Source organism: Cinclus cinclus, chromosome 1, assembly GCF_963662255.1.
Source record: "Cinclus cinclus chromosome 1, bCinCin1.1, whole genome shotgun sequence".
NCBI lineage: Eukaryota > Metazoa > Chordata > Aves > Passeriformes > Cinclidae > Cinclus > Cinclus cinclus.
The window spans coordinates 105,656,364-105,676,051 of NC_085046.1; the positions used below are offsets into that span (position 1 = coordinate 105,656,364).

General features: G+C 41.1%; 1 protein-coding gene across 1 annotated transcript in view; it reads left to right on the forward strand.

Annotated features, from left to right (window-relative positions):
• Positions 1 to 4,196: 4,196 nt before the first annotated feature.
• Positions 4,197 to 19,688, forward strand: part of LAMA3 (laminin subunit alpha 3) — a 106,670-nt gene continuing 91,178 nt past the window's right edge. Inside the window, exons 1-2 of the mRNA XM_062501212.1 lie at positions 4,197 to 4,445; positions 10,313 to 10,465. Of these exons, the coding sequence (XP_062357196.1) occupies positions 4,197 to 4,445; positions 10,313 to 10,465 (402 nt within the window). The remainder of the gene's footprint in view (positions 4,446 to 10,312; positions 10,466 to 19,688) is intronic.

Below are 19,688 nucleotides of genomic sequence, written 5' to 3' on the forward strand. Positions count from 1 at the left end.
AGAAAAATATGGTTTATGAAGGAGGATGGTATAATCCTAGTGTGTAAATCCAGAAAGAAATGGGTGAAAGGTACAGGAAAAAACTCAAATGGAAGACAGAACAAAAGTGCAATTCTGAATAAGTGAGTTTGGGATTACACTAAGGAATTTAGTCATCTAAACTGTTTCTGCTGCTAGAACTGCATTTTAGACCTCAGTCCCAGCCTCTCTATGCCTCTTTTCCAGTTACAAAGAGGCTAATTTATCTTTTTCAAACTGACATGGTAGGGTCCTCAAATACTAAAGGAATTTCTGAGAGATGAAAAAACTACTTTTGTCAGAAAAGCTGAGACTAAAATGATCTTAAACAGAATGCATCTTATTTAATGATATTCAGTGAGGACACTGGTCTTGCCAGCACACTGCACCTTTTTTACTATTAAACCAGACTACCTGCAAGTAACCTTATTTTACTATAGGTTTACTGAAAAAAGCTGTTAAAAAAACTAATGAAGGTTGACGTATAGAGACAAACTGAATATTACTCATGTATAAGTATTTATGACAGGATGTGATAAATGCCTTATTTCTGGTGATAAAAGTAGGGATAGTTTTCCGAGCTTGAAACCTTCTGGTTAGGTATTTACACTCCAGGCTACAGACATGCTTACCTGATAGAGATTTAGTCTGTGGAAGCGTCTTCCTGTGAAGTATTGAGCCTCTCCTCAAAATTATTAAGAGTGGTTAAACATAAATGCCAGATAGGAAACATCAATGGGGGAACAAGATGCACAATTTAATCTTTAATGATCATTGAGTAGAGACTCAGGACTATCTAATCTGAGAGACTTTCTGGCTACTGGTAGGATATTGATTCATTATTATCTCAACAAAAAGAGCAAATTCCCATAACACCATGTGTGGCAATGTGGGATAGTAAAGTAGGAGCTAAATATTACCACTAATTACTCAGTGAGCAATAAAAAATATTACTCACTGGAAGTATCTATTGATGGCTTCAATTTCACTGGAGGTTTATAACATAACATATATGAAACAGCAGTAGGAGAAGTTATGCTGTACTGCACATATCAATTAGAGAGTGAAACAAGTTACATCAGCAAGGGTAATTTTGAACAAACATTCTTGACTTGAAATTTTAAACAAATATATTTTAAAATAGAAAGAATTATCTATAGTCATAGTAGCATAAATGCCTACTAATGTAATGTAATCTGCTTATGTTATATCAATACAGATCCAGTAACATTTTCAATTGCCTACATTTATGCAATAAAGTGTTCAACATCAGTCAATTAACAAAGTTTACTCCTGGCAGACAGGAAGAAATAAGGAAAGCAAACCTTAAAAAGGCTGAAGAAAAAAGGAGAAAGGCTTCACTGGGAGGAAAAAAGGGCAGACAGCAGGAGAAGAGTGTTTTCTGCAGAGTGGGACTGTCTCATAAATACTGATTGCAGAGAGCCAGCTAATAAATTCTTACCTGTGTTTCTGGAACCTGTAATTACAAAAAAAGATGTCATGTGGGGAAGATGAAGTGTTATTCCACAAATTATTGATAGTGACCTTTTTAGAGGATGAAGTTCTACATTAGATAAGGTGAGTCAAAACTCAGTGAAGTCACAGAGAAATTTCAGTTTTCCATCTGCTAGTGACAGGCCATGCTGTTATCATCACCTCCATATGCACACCCATACTACTGCTCTGTCTGCTTCCTCACACCATTTATTATCTCTAGCTTTGCATAGCTCCAGGGTCCTTGCATAAAGTTTTTGGTCACGTTTTATAGGAATCAAGTTATGGAGTACCTGTGCTGGGAACATCCCATAAACATTTTTTCCAACCATTTTGAGTCAAAGGCAAAAATTGTCATTGCACTTTTCATAATACCTGCTCACATATTTAGAGAGATCTCTAGAGATTTTTTTAAGAAAATCTAAAAGGTTGAACTTTGATCTCAATTGCTAGAAAACACACTGAATTAAAAAAGAAAAAACCAAACAACCCTTGTTTGTCATAAGTGATTTACAAAAGGACAAAAAATCACCTAGAAGGCCAAAAAATGTTTCTAAATTTAGGTATACATTAAGGAAAATGCACACAGTTTTATGAGGGAAAGAACAGGAAAGTTTCTGCCTCTTTTGTTATATCTGATGGGCTAATTTTGTGAATGTTTCCAAAGTTTGATTCCTGTTTTTAACTTTTAGGAAACTAGATCCAAGAACATCTAATTATTTTACTGAAAAAAATAGGGGTTTGCTCATGTAAGTTATGTTTTCTCATGTGATGCTTAACAATAAATTAATACTCTCTGTTTGAGAATGGATGTGTCTTGTGAGCAACCCAACAAAGAACTCAAAAGAATCTTCTCTTCAAAGTGAGATTGCAAAGGATCTCCTGAAGCTAGGTTCCTCACCTGAACCACCCAAAAAGGTGGGCAGGCCTTTCTAAGAGCTTACTTGCTCTGGACTTTCATCAGATACTTCCAGATCTCCATTTGTAAAAACTGATATACTCCAGGATATACTTGGAATTTACCCGTTTTTCAATAAACAGTTTGAAATTACCAATGGCTGTCATATCTAATAACATGACATTTTGGTTAATAGAACATTTGTTGGTATTCAAATCTCTCATATTTCTTATAAGTGCAATCTATTTGATGAAGTGAAATGAGGTACATATGCAATAAGATGTCACAGTTGGAAAAGGGGAATATTTTTAAGGTGCTCTAGAAGCCAAACACATTTATGAAATCTGATATATGTGAATTGACAGCATGCTACATTTACGAAAGACAACTTTTATTATGGAAGACACAAAAACTGTCTCCCACAGATACGTCTCTATGGTGTGCTAAAGCCATAGCCAAACAAACAAGGGTGGTAAGATTTTCTTGTAGGCAAAATGAATAGCTTGCGGCTGGTGCTTCCTGAAACAGTACACCAGGGATCTCTGTGCCACTGCTGAGTGGCATGTAGCAAAGCTTTCATAAAGTTATGAAATGCTTTGCAACTCACATGAATCACTCTTAAAATATTGTAAGGATTTGTATCTACTCATCTCTTTTGTCTGCATCCTTCAAACATTGTTAAGAGGAATGAACACTGGATGTGTAAGCATATGTAGGATTGGAAACATGAATAGGTATGAAATTTAGGATAGCAACGCCATTAATAAGTGCAAATCCTGACACAGATGACATGGTTCTTAGGCCTCCTGCTCCCTCCCCAACATCCCCTCGCACCCCACCCTCCTCCCCTAAACTCCTGTGTTATCCAAAGTCTGTGCCAAATAGCTTCAAAAAGACAGGAGTCTCATTGTCTGCTCTGGATGAGCAGGAACACCCATTTCACAAGGAGCTTCGAGCACTGGCTGTGCATTGCAAGAGGATGGCCCAGCTGCACCGTTTCCAGCAGCCTCAGGGCTTTGAAAATGGCAAGAGGAGCTGCGATTTCTGCAACACAGTCACACAGGGTCTTCCTGAGGACCTGCAGGGAGCAGCAGGGTACTCCTTATATGGGGACGTCACTGCTCCTGGAGGAAGCTTGGATACCTTAACTTTACTCCCTGTATGTGACATGGCAAGTCAGAGGTTATCAGAGAATCATAAAATAGTTTGGGTTTGGGAGGAACCTTAATGATCTTCTAGTTTTCCAACCCCCCTGCCCTGGCCAAGATCACCTGCCACTAGACCAGGTCGCTCAGAGCCCCGTCCAGCCTGGTCTTGCAGGCTAGCAGGAATCCACACCGTAACGTGTTGTGGGCAGATTATGAGGGTGTCATGCTCTGAGACTTCTTCACGGTCTGTCAGAAACACTGACCCGCGCACTTACCGAGGACGAGGAGGCTCAGTGAGCTCCAGCAGAGCCGGGGGGCGGCACCTCCGGCCATGCCCGCGGAGCTGGGCGCCTGTGCACACACCTGGGGCAGCCCCGCCAGCCCCGAGACCCTTCCCCCGTCCCGTCCCGTCCCGTCCCGTCCCGGTCCGTCCCGCCCCGTCCAGCGCACCCGCACGCCCCGGGGATTGGGGCTGCGCCTCGACCCGCCCCAGCCCGCACCGCGCAGCGCAGCGCACGCAGGGCGTGAGAGAGGTGCGGGCAGCTCCCAGCCCGCTCCTTCTCCTTCTCAGTGGCCGCTCCTTGTACTGCCCCGCTCCCGCCCGCCCACGGCCGCGGGAGGGCAGAGCCCGGCGCAGGATGGCCTCGCCGCCGGGCTGCCCGCTGCTCGGGGTGCTGCTCCTCGCCCTCTCCGCCGCGCAGCCGGGCCCCGGCGCCTCCCGCGGCACGGGGCTCAGCCTCCACCCGCCCTACTTCAACCTGGCGGCGGCCGCCCGCATCTGGGCCACGGCCACCTGCGGGGAGGCGACGGGCGGCGGCGGGCGGCCGCAGCTCTTCTGCAAGCTGGTGGGGGGCCCGGCCGCCGCCCCGCTGGGACGCGCCATCCAGGTAACCGGGCCGGGACCCCTTCCCCGCGCAGCGCCTCCGCAGCCCGCGCCGCATCCCCGGGGCGGGTGGGTGTGTGGGGGTGTGTGGGTGTGTGTCTTTCCGGGGGGGTCTGACGTGACCCTGCTGTGCGCGGTCTCGTTTCCTCCTGGTTGAGCGTGTGCCACGGGTATAGAAGGGGAGCGTGGGCCGGCGGGAGCCCGGGCAGGGAAGCGCCGGGTAGGATGGGAGGCTCTGCCCGCGCACCTGCCCTCAGGTGTCCCGGCACCTCCTGCAGCAATACACCCGCACACCCACACATCCACACACCCATACATCCACACACCCATACACCCGCACACCACCCCTCGGCCTCGGTGCCATGGGGCTGCGGCTGCTCGTCCCGTGGGGCACCTGGATGTGCTGCAGGGAGTGCCCAGGGTGGTGTTTTGTGGCCTCAGCGCGTGGCCCGTGGTCTGCGGTGTGCGGCGAGATCCTGCTGGGGGTAGACCAGCGAGCCTGGGGGAATGGATGGGACGGGACTTCACTGGCAGCTGCTGGCTGGAGGGCGGGCATGTATCTCTCTGCAGGCGGCCGTGAAAGAGGCTTGAGTCAAGTATTTTGTGGTGTTTTGGAAGCACTGAATGTGAAGCTTATCGTTTGTGCCTTGCCTCCACTGCTTGTGGAAGGAAGCCAGAGACTCTTTGGGACTCTGACAGGGAGTATAAGAGCAGAGGGCAGCGAGGCTCATTCTGTTCTTTCCTAGCATAGCACGAGATTACTACACGTGTTTTGTGCCAGTCACAAGAAAGATAACAATAAACTGCAAAACTTCTGGAAAAGGATTAATAGAAATATATCTTTCCTTTGGGAGAAACATGTATTTACACATTCATTAGAGGTTAAGGAAGGAGTAACAAATGCACAAAACTGTTGTACTGCGATAGATGCTTGGTATCTGTTTGATCAGAGCTTTGTTTAAAGAGGGGACTTTCCTGTAGCCTCAGACCTTCCAAAGTTATTTTAATTGAATTCTCACTTGGCGGGAGGAGAACCTGAAAGAAACCGCAATTTGAAAGGGATTTTGGAACTTTAAAGGTTCCACTGTCTGACTTCAGGCAATACAGAAAGCATACAAGTAAATTTTTAGCATCTTGAAAGAAGAGCTACTGTTTCAAAATCTTTTGAGTGTTTGTATGTTTAATAGTGAAATAACCCCTTAAATATGGTTTCAGAAGGGGTTGCAATGGATAGCAGAGTTGTTCTTCTCATTTTTAAATGAGAATAGGCACTCAAGAGAGGGGGGATGACTAAGAAGGTGCAGCATGTGTATTCCTTGCCATGTGCCAGAAGGGAGCGTGCAGCATCATGCAACCTGCCCTCACAGTTCATTGGGCAGCCACAACCAGCAGTGTGCTTTGCTCTGGACTTCCCTCTGCCATAATTCCCTGCCTCACAATGAAGTCTTCTTATATAGCTCTCTCTCTTTCTATTACTTTATATCTCTGTAGTGCTTTCAGTCATAAAAAAAGCTCAAAGTACTTTGGAGATGCTTACAGGCTGAGTAGTATACAGTTCTAGTAAAAAGGGAAACTGGGACACAGGTATTACATGCTTAAACTGAGGTTACCAAAAAAGGTTGTGATGATCAGGAAACTGCTCGGTTTGCTGTTTCTAACAAACTGAAATTTAGGCACCCATCCTTCCATACCGAATGCCAACACCCATGTGTAAAGTTGCCTGAAACAACCGTACCACCAGGTAAATTGTAAACCCATCAATCTCTCAGCGACTCTCTACAGCCCACTGCTGCAGTGAAATCTCAAGGTGACATACCTTGAAATATCAGAAATCACAGGGCGATAAAAATCAGCCAAAGCAAACATCATATAAACTTGTCAAGAAAGCGGAACGAAGCCTGCGTGTTGCTGCTGATGGTTTTTGTAGTTGTTCCTTTTATATACTAACACTCAACTGGAAATGAGGTTTTACTGTGTAAAGGAAGAGGGAGGCTAGAAAGGGGGGAATTCTTCTTAAATTTTAGACTTGCAGGTCCTAGGTTAGAGGGCTGTTTTGGTTCCTGACTGATTAAAGTTCCCAGAAGGACTAGTGATAGCTCAGCCCTGGCACAAGAAAGTGTGTTGTGCCTCTCGGAGTGCTTGTGTAAGCGCAGATACCGCAGCGTCTCTTTCCAGTTTTAACAAAGCCTCTTTGAGATACATAACATGAATGCTTCTGTGGTTTACCAGTAGTTGTTGTGGTTCAAGAAGGGCTGGAAAGTCTTTCCAAAGGCCAGGGAAATCCAGACGTGGAAAATGCACAATGTTCTCAAGCCGCCTCACCTCCCAAGTTCAAAGATGCTGTAAATAAGAGAATTCTTCTTTCATGGAAAATTGGAGAGAATTGCATTAAAATTTTACAGAACGTGAGCTTTCACAGAAGGATTTAAAATCAGCAGAAGTATTCAAGTGTTGTTTCTTAAGAGTGTGAGGGAAGGTCATGTGGCTTTTAAAAAGTGATAGATTTAATGGACACTGTGTTGTGCTGGTTCAAGTTCAAGTGATACCACACACTTGAGTCGCTCTCTTTTGGACTCTCTACAATGCTGGATTGCAGGAGTTGCTCTATGAATAGGGGAATTGGAAAGGAGGTGCAGAATGTAATCCTCATTCTGGCAAAGGGAGCAGACAGCTCTGTTGCCAGTGCTATCCAAAAATAAGGCAAAGAGAAGAGCAACCCCAGCATCATTTTCATCGCTCTGACTTTGGTTGTTCTTGTTCAGGTTGTCATTTAGTGACGTGTCTTTTAATGAAGCCTGTAATATCCAGCAAATTCAGAAAGAGCTTTTGGATGTTGTTTAGAGGTGGTCAGTGGAGGGGCCAGTCCCTTTGTGGGCAGCTCAACCAAGGCTCTTAAGGCAGTGCTGGACATACACTGTGGAAAGAGGTGGGTTTCCCTTATGTAGCACACTGGCATGTGGGACAATGACTTAATAAGAACGGTGTTGAGTGAAGAAATGCACAACAGTATAAAATATTTCAGCAGCTGATAGATAAGTGGCATGCCTGGTTTTGCCTGCCAGTCTGTCCACAGTGGTGTGCAGGCATGAGTTAAAGTCTAACTGCATACCTATCCTGCCCTGCCAGTGGGCACAGAGCTGCTAGGTATGAAATAGCGAACAAATCCTTCATTGTTGTCACTTTCTATACCTTACAGGTGAGACATTTTTGTCCCTCTGTGTCCCTGGTCCACACTAGCGTATTTCAGCAAACTTTCTTGCAGTTCCTGGTCTCTCCTTTGCTCAGGGGAAGCAGGGGAAAGGAGGGTAGCAAGGTCACCAGCAAATGCACACCTGCCTGTCTGATGAACTGCAGCCAAAATCAAACCAAGTTTCAAGGCCCAGTCTACTGGAATGGAGACGTGTCCTGTAGCAGCCAGGCTGAGCACGATGTGCCTGAGATCCTGCCAGTGAGAAGGAAAGCTGCTCTGTCCAATAATTTTTTTTCTTTCATTTTTGTTTTGTTGCCTAGTTGGCAGGGTTGCTGGAATGTAATTTAAATAACTGAAACTCCAGCTGTTGCAATGAACTTATTTGAATTATGTGCCCAAAAAGAGAAAGATGGTATCTTGAGTTCAGATCAAGTGCTCTCGTATACTGAAATCACATAAGTGCATGTAAATTAAACTCTTGTGTTTAATATTCCCCATTGTTTTCTTCTCATTCAACCTTTCTTTGAGGTTGTTTCCAGATCAGAGCTGAAACTGCTGTAACAGCAACTGTTTCCTATGTACTTACAGCCTGATCATTGTGAATGTAATTTAGATCTAAAGACTATGTTTCAAGCCCATTATAAAGCTATTTGGGGAAGCTTGCCCTGTTGTAACGTGTCAGAAGTCAGGTATGCATTTGTCAGAGAAGATGCTCTGATGTGGTAGCAACTGCAGTTGCCAGTGCATAGATTGATTTCTCAGGGCATGGATTATTTTGCAGATAATGACATGATGTTCTTTGTCGTCACTGCAGAAATTGGCAGCGTTGCCTGTAGCTAGCACGGGCTGATGTGTATCTGCTGCAGCAAACCACCTGAATCAGACAGAGTCCTGGCATATTGTAGTTTGTATTAAAGTCAGCCAAACCATCTTCTCTAACAGAGCTGGAGGAGAATCGTGTTGTAACATGACCCCAGCTGTAGTTAACCAACTTGTGTATATGAGTGTTTCGTCTCTGAATTGTCAAGAGTTAACCCCCCAGCCTGACTGGCATCAGCTGTACTGAATCAGAGGAGCTAATGGTAGCAATATCTTCTGGAAACTGCATCATATTCTGGGCTTTCTGGAAGAGAAGGATGAGGGCTATTGCTAGATGCAGATGCTGAAATTACTGCTATTGATGCAGAAACAATAAATTCAATAAACATCTATGTTTCATATTTGACAGGCACAGGATGGTATATTCATATCATATGAGATTGATGAAGTATTTTCCAGTCTGTTAATAACTATGGTCAATGTTGAATAAATTCTGCTAAACATCTTAAACTCACCGAGCTTGCAAGACTGCACCCAGGAGGAGTGTGAAAGTTCTTCTGTTACTTCTCTGTAAAGAGCAGACAAGTATGATTGCTCCAGTTACTTTATGCTGGTTAGTCTGACAAAAGTGACAAACATAACAATGGCTCGTATATAGGAATCTGTTAATTCTTAAAAGGTGGGGATGTGTTTCATGCCAGGAAGTGTGGATTGTGGAAAGAACAAAAGATTTGTCACATGCTTTTGATGATAACATATGCTTAGTTGATAAGGGAACATTTGCCCCATTCCCATTATTTTAAGCAGGAGTCTAACACAGTGTCAGCAGCTCACAGACTGATGGTTTAAGCAGCTGTCCTACTGAAGTTGCCATGGTGGGTGTACTGCCATTCAATGAAAATGTAATTTTTCTACAAAGATCTGTAGCTGGCACAGTTTAGCATTTTCACTGATTATCTCCACCTAGTGATTGGAATAAGAACTGAATGGAAGGCTAAAAAGATCCCTTAATTACTAATTTCAGCACTTCAGCACTAATCTTAGTAGACTGTAAAATGTGTTTTCTTGGAGATAAAAATAGTTTGTGGGGCAAGCCAAGATATGAAATCAAAAGACAATTAATTTCCCTGAAGTTTCTTCGTCATTGTTGTACAAAGAGCTTAAGAGACTCTCAAAGGGCATCTCTGGGTTGTGGCTTTAGTTGTGGACTGGAAATTGGGCAGTAACTTCTTCAAATGAAGATACAAGGGCATTCTTTAAAGGGAAGTTTAAAGGGAACAGTCTGTTGCATTTTCCACAAGTACGTATTGTTTAGAAAACTCTGATTCAGAATGTATTATAATGGCCTGAAACAAAATGAAAACAGTGTTATAAAATTCGAATACCAAACTTATAGCCAAGTAACAGAGATTTTTTGTAATGGTTTTATTTATACCAGGCTATGTGCATATGTGGATATTTCATGGTGTTTTAGAAGAATTGAGGATAATTTTTTGTTGTTCCTAATCCAGTTCTAAGAATCCTTATTTCACAGATTTCCTGCAGATACCGTTGTAGAAGTAATATAGGTAATTTCGCTGAAGTGCCAATAAATTAATAAAGATTTACTGTAGTTGCCTTAATTGAGATTCCTGAAGTTTTAGTTTGTAACATAAAAGTTAGTGTGCAGGAGTGTGTGTAGTTTAATTGCTTTTATTGCATGGGGAATAATTAATACATTAACAATTATGGTATATAAAGGAACAAAATTTAGCCCTATTTTTAGTCAAGATTCTAGCTCAGAATCTCCATTAACAACCATACGTGTCATCAGTGTGTAAGATGTTTGTCTGACACCATGTTTTTGATTGCTTGTGTTTCAGGGCCAGTATTGTGATTACTGCAATGCTGCTGATCCCAGCAAAGCTCACCCAATAACCAATGCCATTGATGGCACTGAGCGCTGGTGGCAAAGTCCCCCTCTATCCATGGGCTTGAAGTACAATGAAGTCAATGTCACTTTAGACCTGGGGCAGGTAAGTGCCTGATCTTTGGGGTGAGGTGTGATCCTTTCTTGCATTTGTGCATGTGCTTTGCAGTTGGGAGAGACTTTTGAGCTGATGATTTTTACTTCCTGACATCACAGCTTTTTTATCTGGTTTATGTTCTGTATTTTTTTACCAAGTTGACTGTATACTACATACAGTGATTATTTTCCTCTAGGAATTTTTATGGTGGGGGTTCTTGGCACCAGGTTCATGCAGATGTAGTGATGGTGTACTTTCTTGCACAGACCCTGTAACTCATTAATTTGAAGTGACATGGGGGAACCTCTTCATTGAAACTCAAGATCTGCCTTCTGTTCAATATTCCGCTTTTCCATGAGCTCGGAGAGAGAGATGCTTCATGATCTCTGTGCATGCACACATTTTGAGAATAATGTTTGGAGTCTGCTTTTGCCTCGGGGGTCCTTCTGGTTTCTCTGTCATCCAACAAGATCTTCAAGATAGACAGAAAAATACTGATAAGGTGGTCTAAAAGGGAAGGGACAGCAAAACCAGTGTAATATGAATTAGTAGTGGGACAGTAACAGGAACACCCATTATTTCCCTGCAAGTGATAGGCAAGTAGTTAAGAGCTAAGCCTCTGTATCTGTTTTTAAAGTCACAGGGATGGATTCTCAGCTGTCATAATTGGGTGCTGATCCAGTGAAGTTAGTTACACTGTGCAAGTTCACACCACATGAAAACGCGTGTTTATAAATATGTGTGTGGGCATTTGGACTGCCATAATTGTTTATTGATTGATTATATAAGACAGGATTTTTTTGAGTTGACCTTCAATTTAGTTGACAGTAAGGTGGGGGATAACTAAGAAAGTATTTCTTTGTGAGATTTAGCTGCCATTTTGCTGGGGATACAGGTATAACTTATTTTATATCTTGTCTTTCATAGTGTTCTAATACTCTGGTTCCTCCCATGGCTGGAATGGTTCTTGTTTTGAGGATATCTTTATTCAGTGTTTCTGTATCCAGTAGAGCTGCAGTGTAGAAATGCCATACTAAATTTCTTTTCCTGCTGTGCAGTTTTTACCTTCTTTGGAGGACCTGCTGACAGACACTTTACTTTTTATGTACTGAGTAGTTTTCTGAGAAACCTCTTTCCTTGAGAGAAGGGATATGAACTGGAAGGGATATGAACTGAGTGCCTTCTTTTCGTGGCACTCCTTGGACACCAGCAGTTATGTGTTAAGATTCTGGTAGTTGTTAAAGGATTTCTTAGAGAGAACATGTGTGTTTCTCATTACTCTGGTACTACTTGGAAAGATGACTCTGAATCCTCTTTCTTAAAAATGGATCCAAGACAAAGGTGAAAATTGCTCCTTGTTCTGTGATCAGGAATAAATCATTTTAGCTGGTGAATGGATGAGGATTTGGTAAGATTAATAAGATTTTTTTTCCCACTTCACAGACATTATCTCATATCTGCTTTCATCCAGTTAAACCTTAGCCTCAGGATTTGTTTGAAATTGAGAGTCACTTTTGACATTTTACTTAGTATTTTCACTCCCCAATTCATACAGTAGCACACAATTCTAATAATGAAGACCATTAAGTACTGTGACAGAATAAGTCTACTCAAGTGAACAGGTAAGCACTGAGACCCCAATTCACCCTACCCTATTTCACGGTCCTAAATATCAAGAACTTGGTGTGTCTTAATGATGCAGACATTCTTAGTAATTGACAGAGACAATTTTTCAGAGTGCAATTCCCTGTCCGTTGAGCTGAGATGAAGGTTTTTGGTTTTAAGGAAAAATAAATCTTCTTAAAGTTACATATGTATCTAAATACAGAACCACATACGGAAATATCAAAAAGATAACAGAAATGTAGTTTTCCTCACTAATTATTTGTTCTTTGTTTTGTTTTGTTGTTTTGTTTCTTTTTAATACAAGGCACTTTATTCTTTAGAAGACCAAAAAAAGGAGAAGTTTTTGGGTATGCAGAACATGACCAAGAGTAAGGTACAAATGCATGCAGGGAAGCAATGACTGAGTGTAAGCTGGTCATCAAGTATCCACAATTAGAGGAAGCAGGACATAGTGCAAAGTCAAAAGCTTTTAATTTTCTGCATTCCTGCCGTTATATCTTTATGACTGAGAGCAGAGTCCCAGCGGAGCCTCTTACCATGGTCTCACGACAATGTTTAATTGAATAGCTGGACCACAATGGAAGTTTTAGTGCTCATTACAGTGGAGTTGGAACAGAACACCCACCTGGTGCTGTTTCTGTATCACAAGGGCTTGGGTGATCTTGAAAGTCAAAATGCCTCCTGGCTGTTAAATCTGTTTGCAAGAAGAATGCTCATTTTGCTGTACTTCATAATATGAGAAAAAGCAAAAGCCTTAAAGCAAAACCCCTGCTTTACTTCCCTTTCTGACTTTCTGTACTATAGTTACATTTCTAATCAATCACACTCCTTCCGAATAACAATTACAATGTTGATCCCTGAGGCAGCCTCTTCTTTCTGTTAACATACCTGCTTACACTGTGGCTATTCCTGACTTGTTTGAAATATTTGTATCAAATGAAATCTCAGTTATTCCTCTAATTGGATATGTTTTTGCAATATGGTTTTCAACATATTTTAAACTTCTGAATCCAATATGTCTGACTGAATTTCATTGCCCTTCCCCTGACCCTTTGGATTGCTTAATTTCAGCAGGTGTGTCCTCATCTTTGGCTTGCTTAATGCCCAGCAGATACTACTGTAACACTCCTCCAGGTATTTTTCTGAGCTCTCTCTTCAGAAGAAGTGAAAGTTCAGGATAGCATATGATGAAAATGAAATGTCCAGCTACAAAAAGTAGTTCAAAGAAGTAGAGCCTATATATTTTATTGTTGCTTTTATTATGTATATTTTTTTAATGTTTGCTGTGCTTTTTGGCAATAATGTAGTGCTGAAAGACTCAGACTCAGTGAAGTCTTGTGCACTAATATGTTGAATAGTTTTTATGTAGTGATATTAATAGTCACTGTTGTAAATTAAAGGTACACAGTGAAATGCAACGTCCAAATTAGTACTTTTATTAGGGAGGAAGGGCAACTCAACCATAAATTTAAGCTAAGTGGTGTGGCCAGTGGAGAACTTAATGCTTTTATGTTTTCTACGTTAGAGTGCATAAACATTTCATAGATAGCCTCACAGTTTGGCAAATCTCTTGAGTTGTTTTTATATGGTAGACTCTAATTTTTATATTTGGTAGCAATCCTTTGATTTACAAACAAAATTTGTTATTTGGAATATTATTCAGCTTTGGCTGATTGTTGTGAACTAAAACCAATTGTTCTTAACTTATAAAAGACTTGCTTGATAACTCAAAATGTTTTTGAAGTTACATTTAATTTAAGTGTCATTCTGAAAAAGATAAAGTGTCCTGTGCTCACTTCTTCCATAGGGAGAAACGCTCAAGGTGGCGGGAAATTTATCACAAACTGCGTTGAAGTGGGCTCCCAAAAATAGTCATTGCACTCATTGTGCTTGGCTTCTGAAGACTTTGTATTGTGAGTGACCTTGAAATCAGACCCAGCTCTAGTGTGAAGTTGTATAACCTCTATAATAACACCTGGAAGTCCTACAGATCAGGGTATGAGAACCACTGCACAAGGCTTCTGCTGTGCTACAGAGCTGTACCTGCAGTGAGACAAAGCTCTTCCTCTGGAACTCCTTCACAGCTCTGAATCCACAGCAGCACTGAGCCCTGCTCTGCTGTTTTGGTTCACACTGGGGAGAAAAAGGCCTTTTAAGTCTGGGGAAGGTGCAATATTGTCCCTACAGCACACAAAAATGGAGATGCTTACAGCACAGAAGTGTTCCTTTGTATTAGAGAACTCTGGTTCTGAGTATTTCAGTGTGTGCAGGAAGCTGATTTGGGATCATGGTGCAGAACAGTATGCTTTGAAATTAGTAGTGATTTTTGGTTCATATCACAGGAAGGTGCATCTAGTTGTGAACTCTAGAGTTACACAACTTCATCTGATGAAATAAAAGCTGTCTAATAGAATCTTCTAAAAGTTGGATCACGTAATGCATGTTTCATTTATTCCTAGGTCACACTGCAAGCAACTCATTCAGAGTTGAGTTACCAGCCTTAATAAGGGAAATACCTAAAATACATTCTTTCTCGCTTATGTGTTTTCCTTTAAGTTGTAGTCAATGTGTTGTGATTTTTTTTAAGCCTTAATGAAAGACCTTTTCAATGGCTCAGCATTTTTTTTCTTGTGTTTGCATTAGCAGTTGCACATCATTGGTTTTAAAATGCATTTCTGATACTAATTTGATATTTTTCTGAAAATATATAGGAGAAAAACTTATAAGTCTTATTCTTCTTTGCTTTTCTGACTCTGTCTTCCTCTGGCTCTTCCTCAGCATCCCTTTGGGAAGGTCTTGGTTCCCACTTCCTGATCTCCCTTCCTTCCTTTGTGTCTGTAGTTCTGTTTCCCCCATCTTCCTTTCCATGCTCATTCCTACATGTTACTTAAATTTTGTGATATGTTGTTCTAAATACCTCTGTTTCAACCCAGTGTAGGAAAAGCAGAACCTCTGCTGGTTGCCTCTAATCCTTTGCCTCTAATCTTCCCAGTGCTGACAGTCCTACTGTGTTCCTTGTACATTGAACTGCAGCCCTCATAAGGAGACATTTATCTTCTGGACAACTGAGGGCTGAATCATAGAAATCCTTTGCATATCTCAATAGCTTCAGTGTTCTGTGGAGAAATAGGCCATATGTAAGAAATAATTACAAGCATTGAATTGGTCTTTGTCCAAATCCTAATGGAAAAGTGGCTGTATGAGAAATTTCAGGAAAATAACCAAGACTAACTGAGGTAGCTGCCTGCAGCCTTGGCAAAAAGACCAAAAACTGATTAAATGTGGTGAATGGACTATGCTTTCATCTCTGAACACAGTTCATCCTTCTAGAGTACTGCCCAATCTATGGAGGAAGAGCTTTTCCCTTCTGGTTCTGCCATCAACTGAGACAGAAAAAAGATCTCCAGATGTGTCTGGAGAGGCTTATTCACAGGCACTGACTTAGCTAACTAAAGACATCTTTCAGCATCGGTGACTAGTTAAAGGAAAGCATGGTGTGCATATAGCATGGCCAGGGATAACTGAACAACATTGAAAATCCTGTGCTTATTCCTGACTTCTGCACCCCAGACTGGGAAGCTGGAACACAAGGAATGACTTCAGCATGCTGTGCAGTAGGAGGGGACCTCTGCAGCCACTGTCACTCTCCATGCAGTGTAGTCATTGCTGTGTATATGTGTACTCAGTTGAGCTGGGTGGAACCCATTCAGTAGGTCTGATGCCTCTCAGGTACTACCCACGCAGGATTTTCTCTGCACCTCTGCTACAGCTATTTTTCCACATGCCCAGAAGAGTAGCTGGCAACTCCAGAAATGCTGGTCCAGCTCTCTCTAGTTGGCATTTTTTTGCCTCACCACTTATGTTACAAGATACATTATTGGGAATTGATGAATACTGACTGTCAGGAGTGCTTCATACAATATCTGGATCTACCAGTGTGCCTCAAGTCCTAATGAGATGTTTGAATAAAATGACTTCTTCCCTCTTTGCAGCATCAAGAAGTCAAAGCATTTAATTTTTAGCCAGAATATGAGTGATTTTTTCTTCATTTGGACAGATTGATGCTTTTGTGGTTTGGTCTCTTGAGAGAAAACAATGTTCAAGACCTTAAGGTTTCATTACACCAAGAAACCAATGGGCATTGCACATGCCAACCCAACGCAGTCGGTGGCACTAAGGTATGTTCTGGAGCAGGTGCTAAGCACAGTTCACATCCTTGAATCCCTCTCGTGCATCAGTCTCCCTTTGAAAAGCTTAATTTGTGTACTGAATCATATCAGATTTCTGTCTCTTCTGAGCAATCTGCAACACCAACCACATTATTCAAAATAATGAAAGAAACCTACAACAGCAACCATACCCTGTTGAGGGAAGTTTTGGTGACGCAGCTGTATCTACCAATAACAATCTGAGGAAACTTCACCCTGCTGGAAACAGATTGAAATTACATGAAGAAAGATCGCTGTGGTGTCTTTTTGAATGCATCTGAAGATCTACAGGATGCCTCAGATAGAAGGTCTGCCTGGATTGAATTCTTGCTCCTACCACATTAGAGGACTTTTTATTCTTCATGAGCCATAAAGGAAGAACAATATTTTCTTACAGAAGCAGCACACACAATGTCATGATTGTTTGGAACATAGTGTGTTTTTTTCTTTTGTGCTAGTTTATGTCCAGTGCTCATCTAACAAGTCATTTCGCTGTTTTAGTATTCTGGTTTGAGTTTGTGGTGTCAGGAATGGAGGAAAAGGTGCTATACTTTTATATATGCGTATCTAATTTTTATCCATTTTTAATGCTTTCTAGGATTCAAAAAAATCTTGGAAATTTCTCTACGTAAAGAGTTGTTTAAACCTTTAAGGAGAAAATAGAGAAAACATTTAAAACCAGTATTATTGAGAAATTTAGCATTGTCATGAGAATTCAATGGGTAGCAGGAAGTTTTCTTTCTGTTGGTTTGAAATAAGTAGTGTGCATGCTGTTAGATATCATTAATATTGTATCATTAACAATGATGTTATATTGTAGCTCTCAATCAATTTAAATGACCTCTTTTAATATAATCTTAAGTTCACCTGAAAGAGCTTTCAAAGAAATCTCTCTCTTCATAATGTAATATTGTTGATACGTAACAATGAATTTTAATTTACTTTCTCAAATGAGGAGGGCATTTTGTTCATTGTACTGGATGAGTTTTAAAAACGTTTTCTGGGTTTTCGTGAACCTTTAAGGCCATCAGCTGCTAGAACATTTTAAATCTGAATGAAACTGAATGAACAGGGAAAAGGTCATATCAGTGTGGAACTGATGAAATTCCAGCTGTTGATAATCAGTCAGGTTTGACCTATGATGCTCGATTACAGCATGATATGATGTTTGACTCTTACAGTAATACATCCTCATTCAAGCATGCATTTCCATTGCTGGAAACAAAATGCTTTTTCCACTTTCAAATTCAGTTCTTTATTCATACAAGAATATGGTCAGAATTTTGATTAAGTCCTATTTCTGGGATTTTTTATAGATTTCTTTTGCTATTATATAGTTACGCCAAAATGCTTACTTACAGTTTTAACATTCCTTTTGAGAGATGGTTGTTTTTTTAATGAAACAAATTTGGCTTAAAAGCAACCAAATAAACATTTTTTTAAAGAATTAAGGCAGTTTCTTTTTTTTTTCTTAGAACTAAATCACTGAAGGAAAACATTTATTTGAGTTTAGTCTGCCTTTTTTTCAGGGTAGGTCTTAGGTCAGGAACAAGATTTAAAATAGTGAAATGCCACCTTAGAATATGTGATTAAAATTGGCTTTAATGGTTGCTTTTCTAGGTCTTACGTCAGCAGGGTTGCTCTTTAATCTACAGATGGGATTTATTTGCTAAGACAAGGATTATTTTTTCTTCTGTTGTTGTCTGATAAGATCTGGAGAGAGATTATTCATCAGCTTGGTCAGTATTTAATCCTAGTGGAAGTTTAGATATTCAAGTGCCATTCTGCATCCTTGATCCAGGCCGAAACCAAATCACAGGCACAAATGCAAAGTCAAGAGCAGGACAGATGATAGGCATGGTGATTATGTTTTGGTGATATGTTTTCATCGACTAACACTAATTTAATTTTTATCAGACCTGTCCCTTTTACCGTTCTGAATGTGCCAGTACAAACCTGAGCAGTATTTCAAACTGAGAGATGTAAGGAGAGCATCATACAAATAGAAGGTTTTAATGTACAACAGTGCTGTGAAGTTGCCATGCTATTTTTTTTTCTTCCATTTTTTACTTGCATGGAAACATGCAAGGAGTGGTGCTGGGTGGCAGTTCTTTAAGCACTGGCAAACTTGCAGAGCTCCTGATATAATACACATTTTTAGGAGTACGTATATCATTGTTGTAATTACTCCACAATGTGACTACAAGAAGTGGAGTCCTGGAAAAGGCAGGACATTGTCTATATGCTTCCTTTATTTCCTCTTGAGCTTCTAAACCACTTGTCTTGGTTAAATCTGTATCAGTCAACACATGGAGTGTTATCAGCACTTGCTGACATGTATGTCAAGATGGGACTTCCAGAGATCTTGAGACAAAGAGGGAGTATATTGATGTTGCCTGCCAGTGCAAACCTGGTTTGAACATGTTTGCCCCTTGAAGAGGAAATGCCCCTTGAGAGATTCAGCTGAGAACACGAAGAACATGGGAACATGAAGCACTTCTTATTATTTTTAAGGAGTTTCAGAACTACTATGCTTTCCTAGAAGGATACTAATCTTTGCACTGAGTGGCTGTACCAGATGACAGGTAATGTCTGTATGGCCAATATCTCTACTCTGAAACTTGACAGTGAAGTAGCAGAAGTTACCAAACAAAGAGTATCAGAAACTCAGTAAGAGCAAATCTTGTCACTGTCCCCAGAGTATTTACCTATTAGTGAAAATGGCTAAAATCTGACTTTCCATCAGCAATTTGTGGGCATTACTCCACCTGTGCAGTCACAGAGCATAGGTTTGGGTTTTGCCATGGCTCTCTCAACAGAATGGCTGCCACTTACTGTGCTCTGTATGGTTGTCTAGTAAGTAATTTTTCCTATGGAGATAATGTCTTTTTCCTGATGTACCTGATTTAGTATCTCAGGAGGTGAAGCTGGTGCTTGTTGGGCTGTGTTAAATAACAGAGTAAATTTCAACACGAACAGAAAAGTTGGGTTGTTTTCCTCCCAGTTCTCTCTGCACTGACCTAAGTCAGCAACTTTCAGTAAAGCAGAAGTTTCTGAAATAGGTTGCAAGGTGCTGTACCTGCTGCAGTGGTGCCTTGGTGTGTGTGTAGAACAGGGGTTTGCCGTGGAGAGACGTTATACATACTACATTAAATGAATGCACAGCAAAAAATTTTCTCCTGAGATGTGAGGCATACCAGGAGAAAATGCTCCATGAAGTCACTGAGTTCCTCCCATTTTTCCAGGAGAAGGTTTTTACTTTCTACTGTGAATACAGTATGCAGATATTCAGAAGCTGATGTGTAAAATAGATGTGTGAGGATGGGGTTTGCATGTAGCCATAGGATTGTCGTGCAGAGCTTATTAGGGACAAGTATTTCCAGCTTTCTGTTTCACTG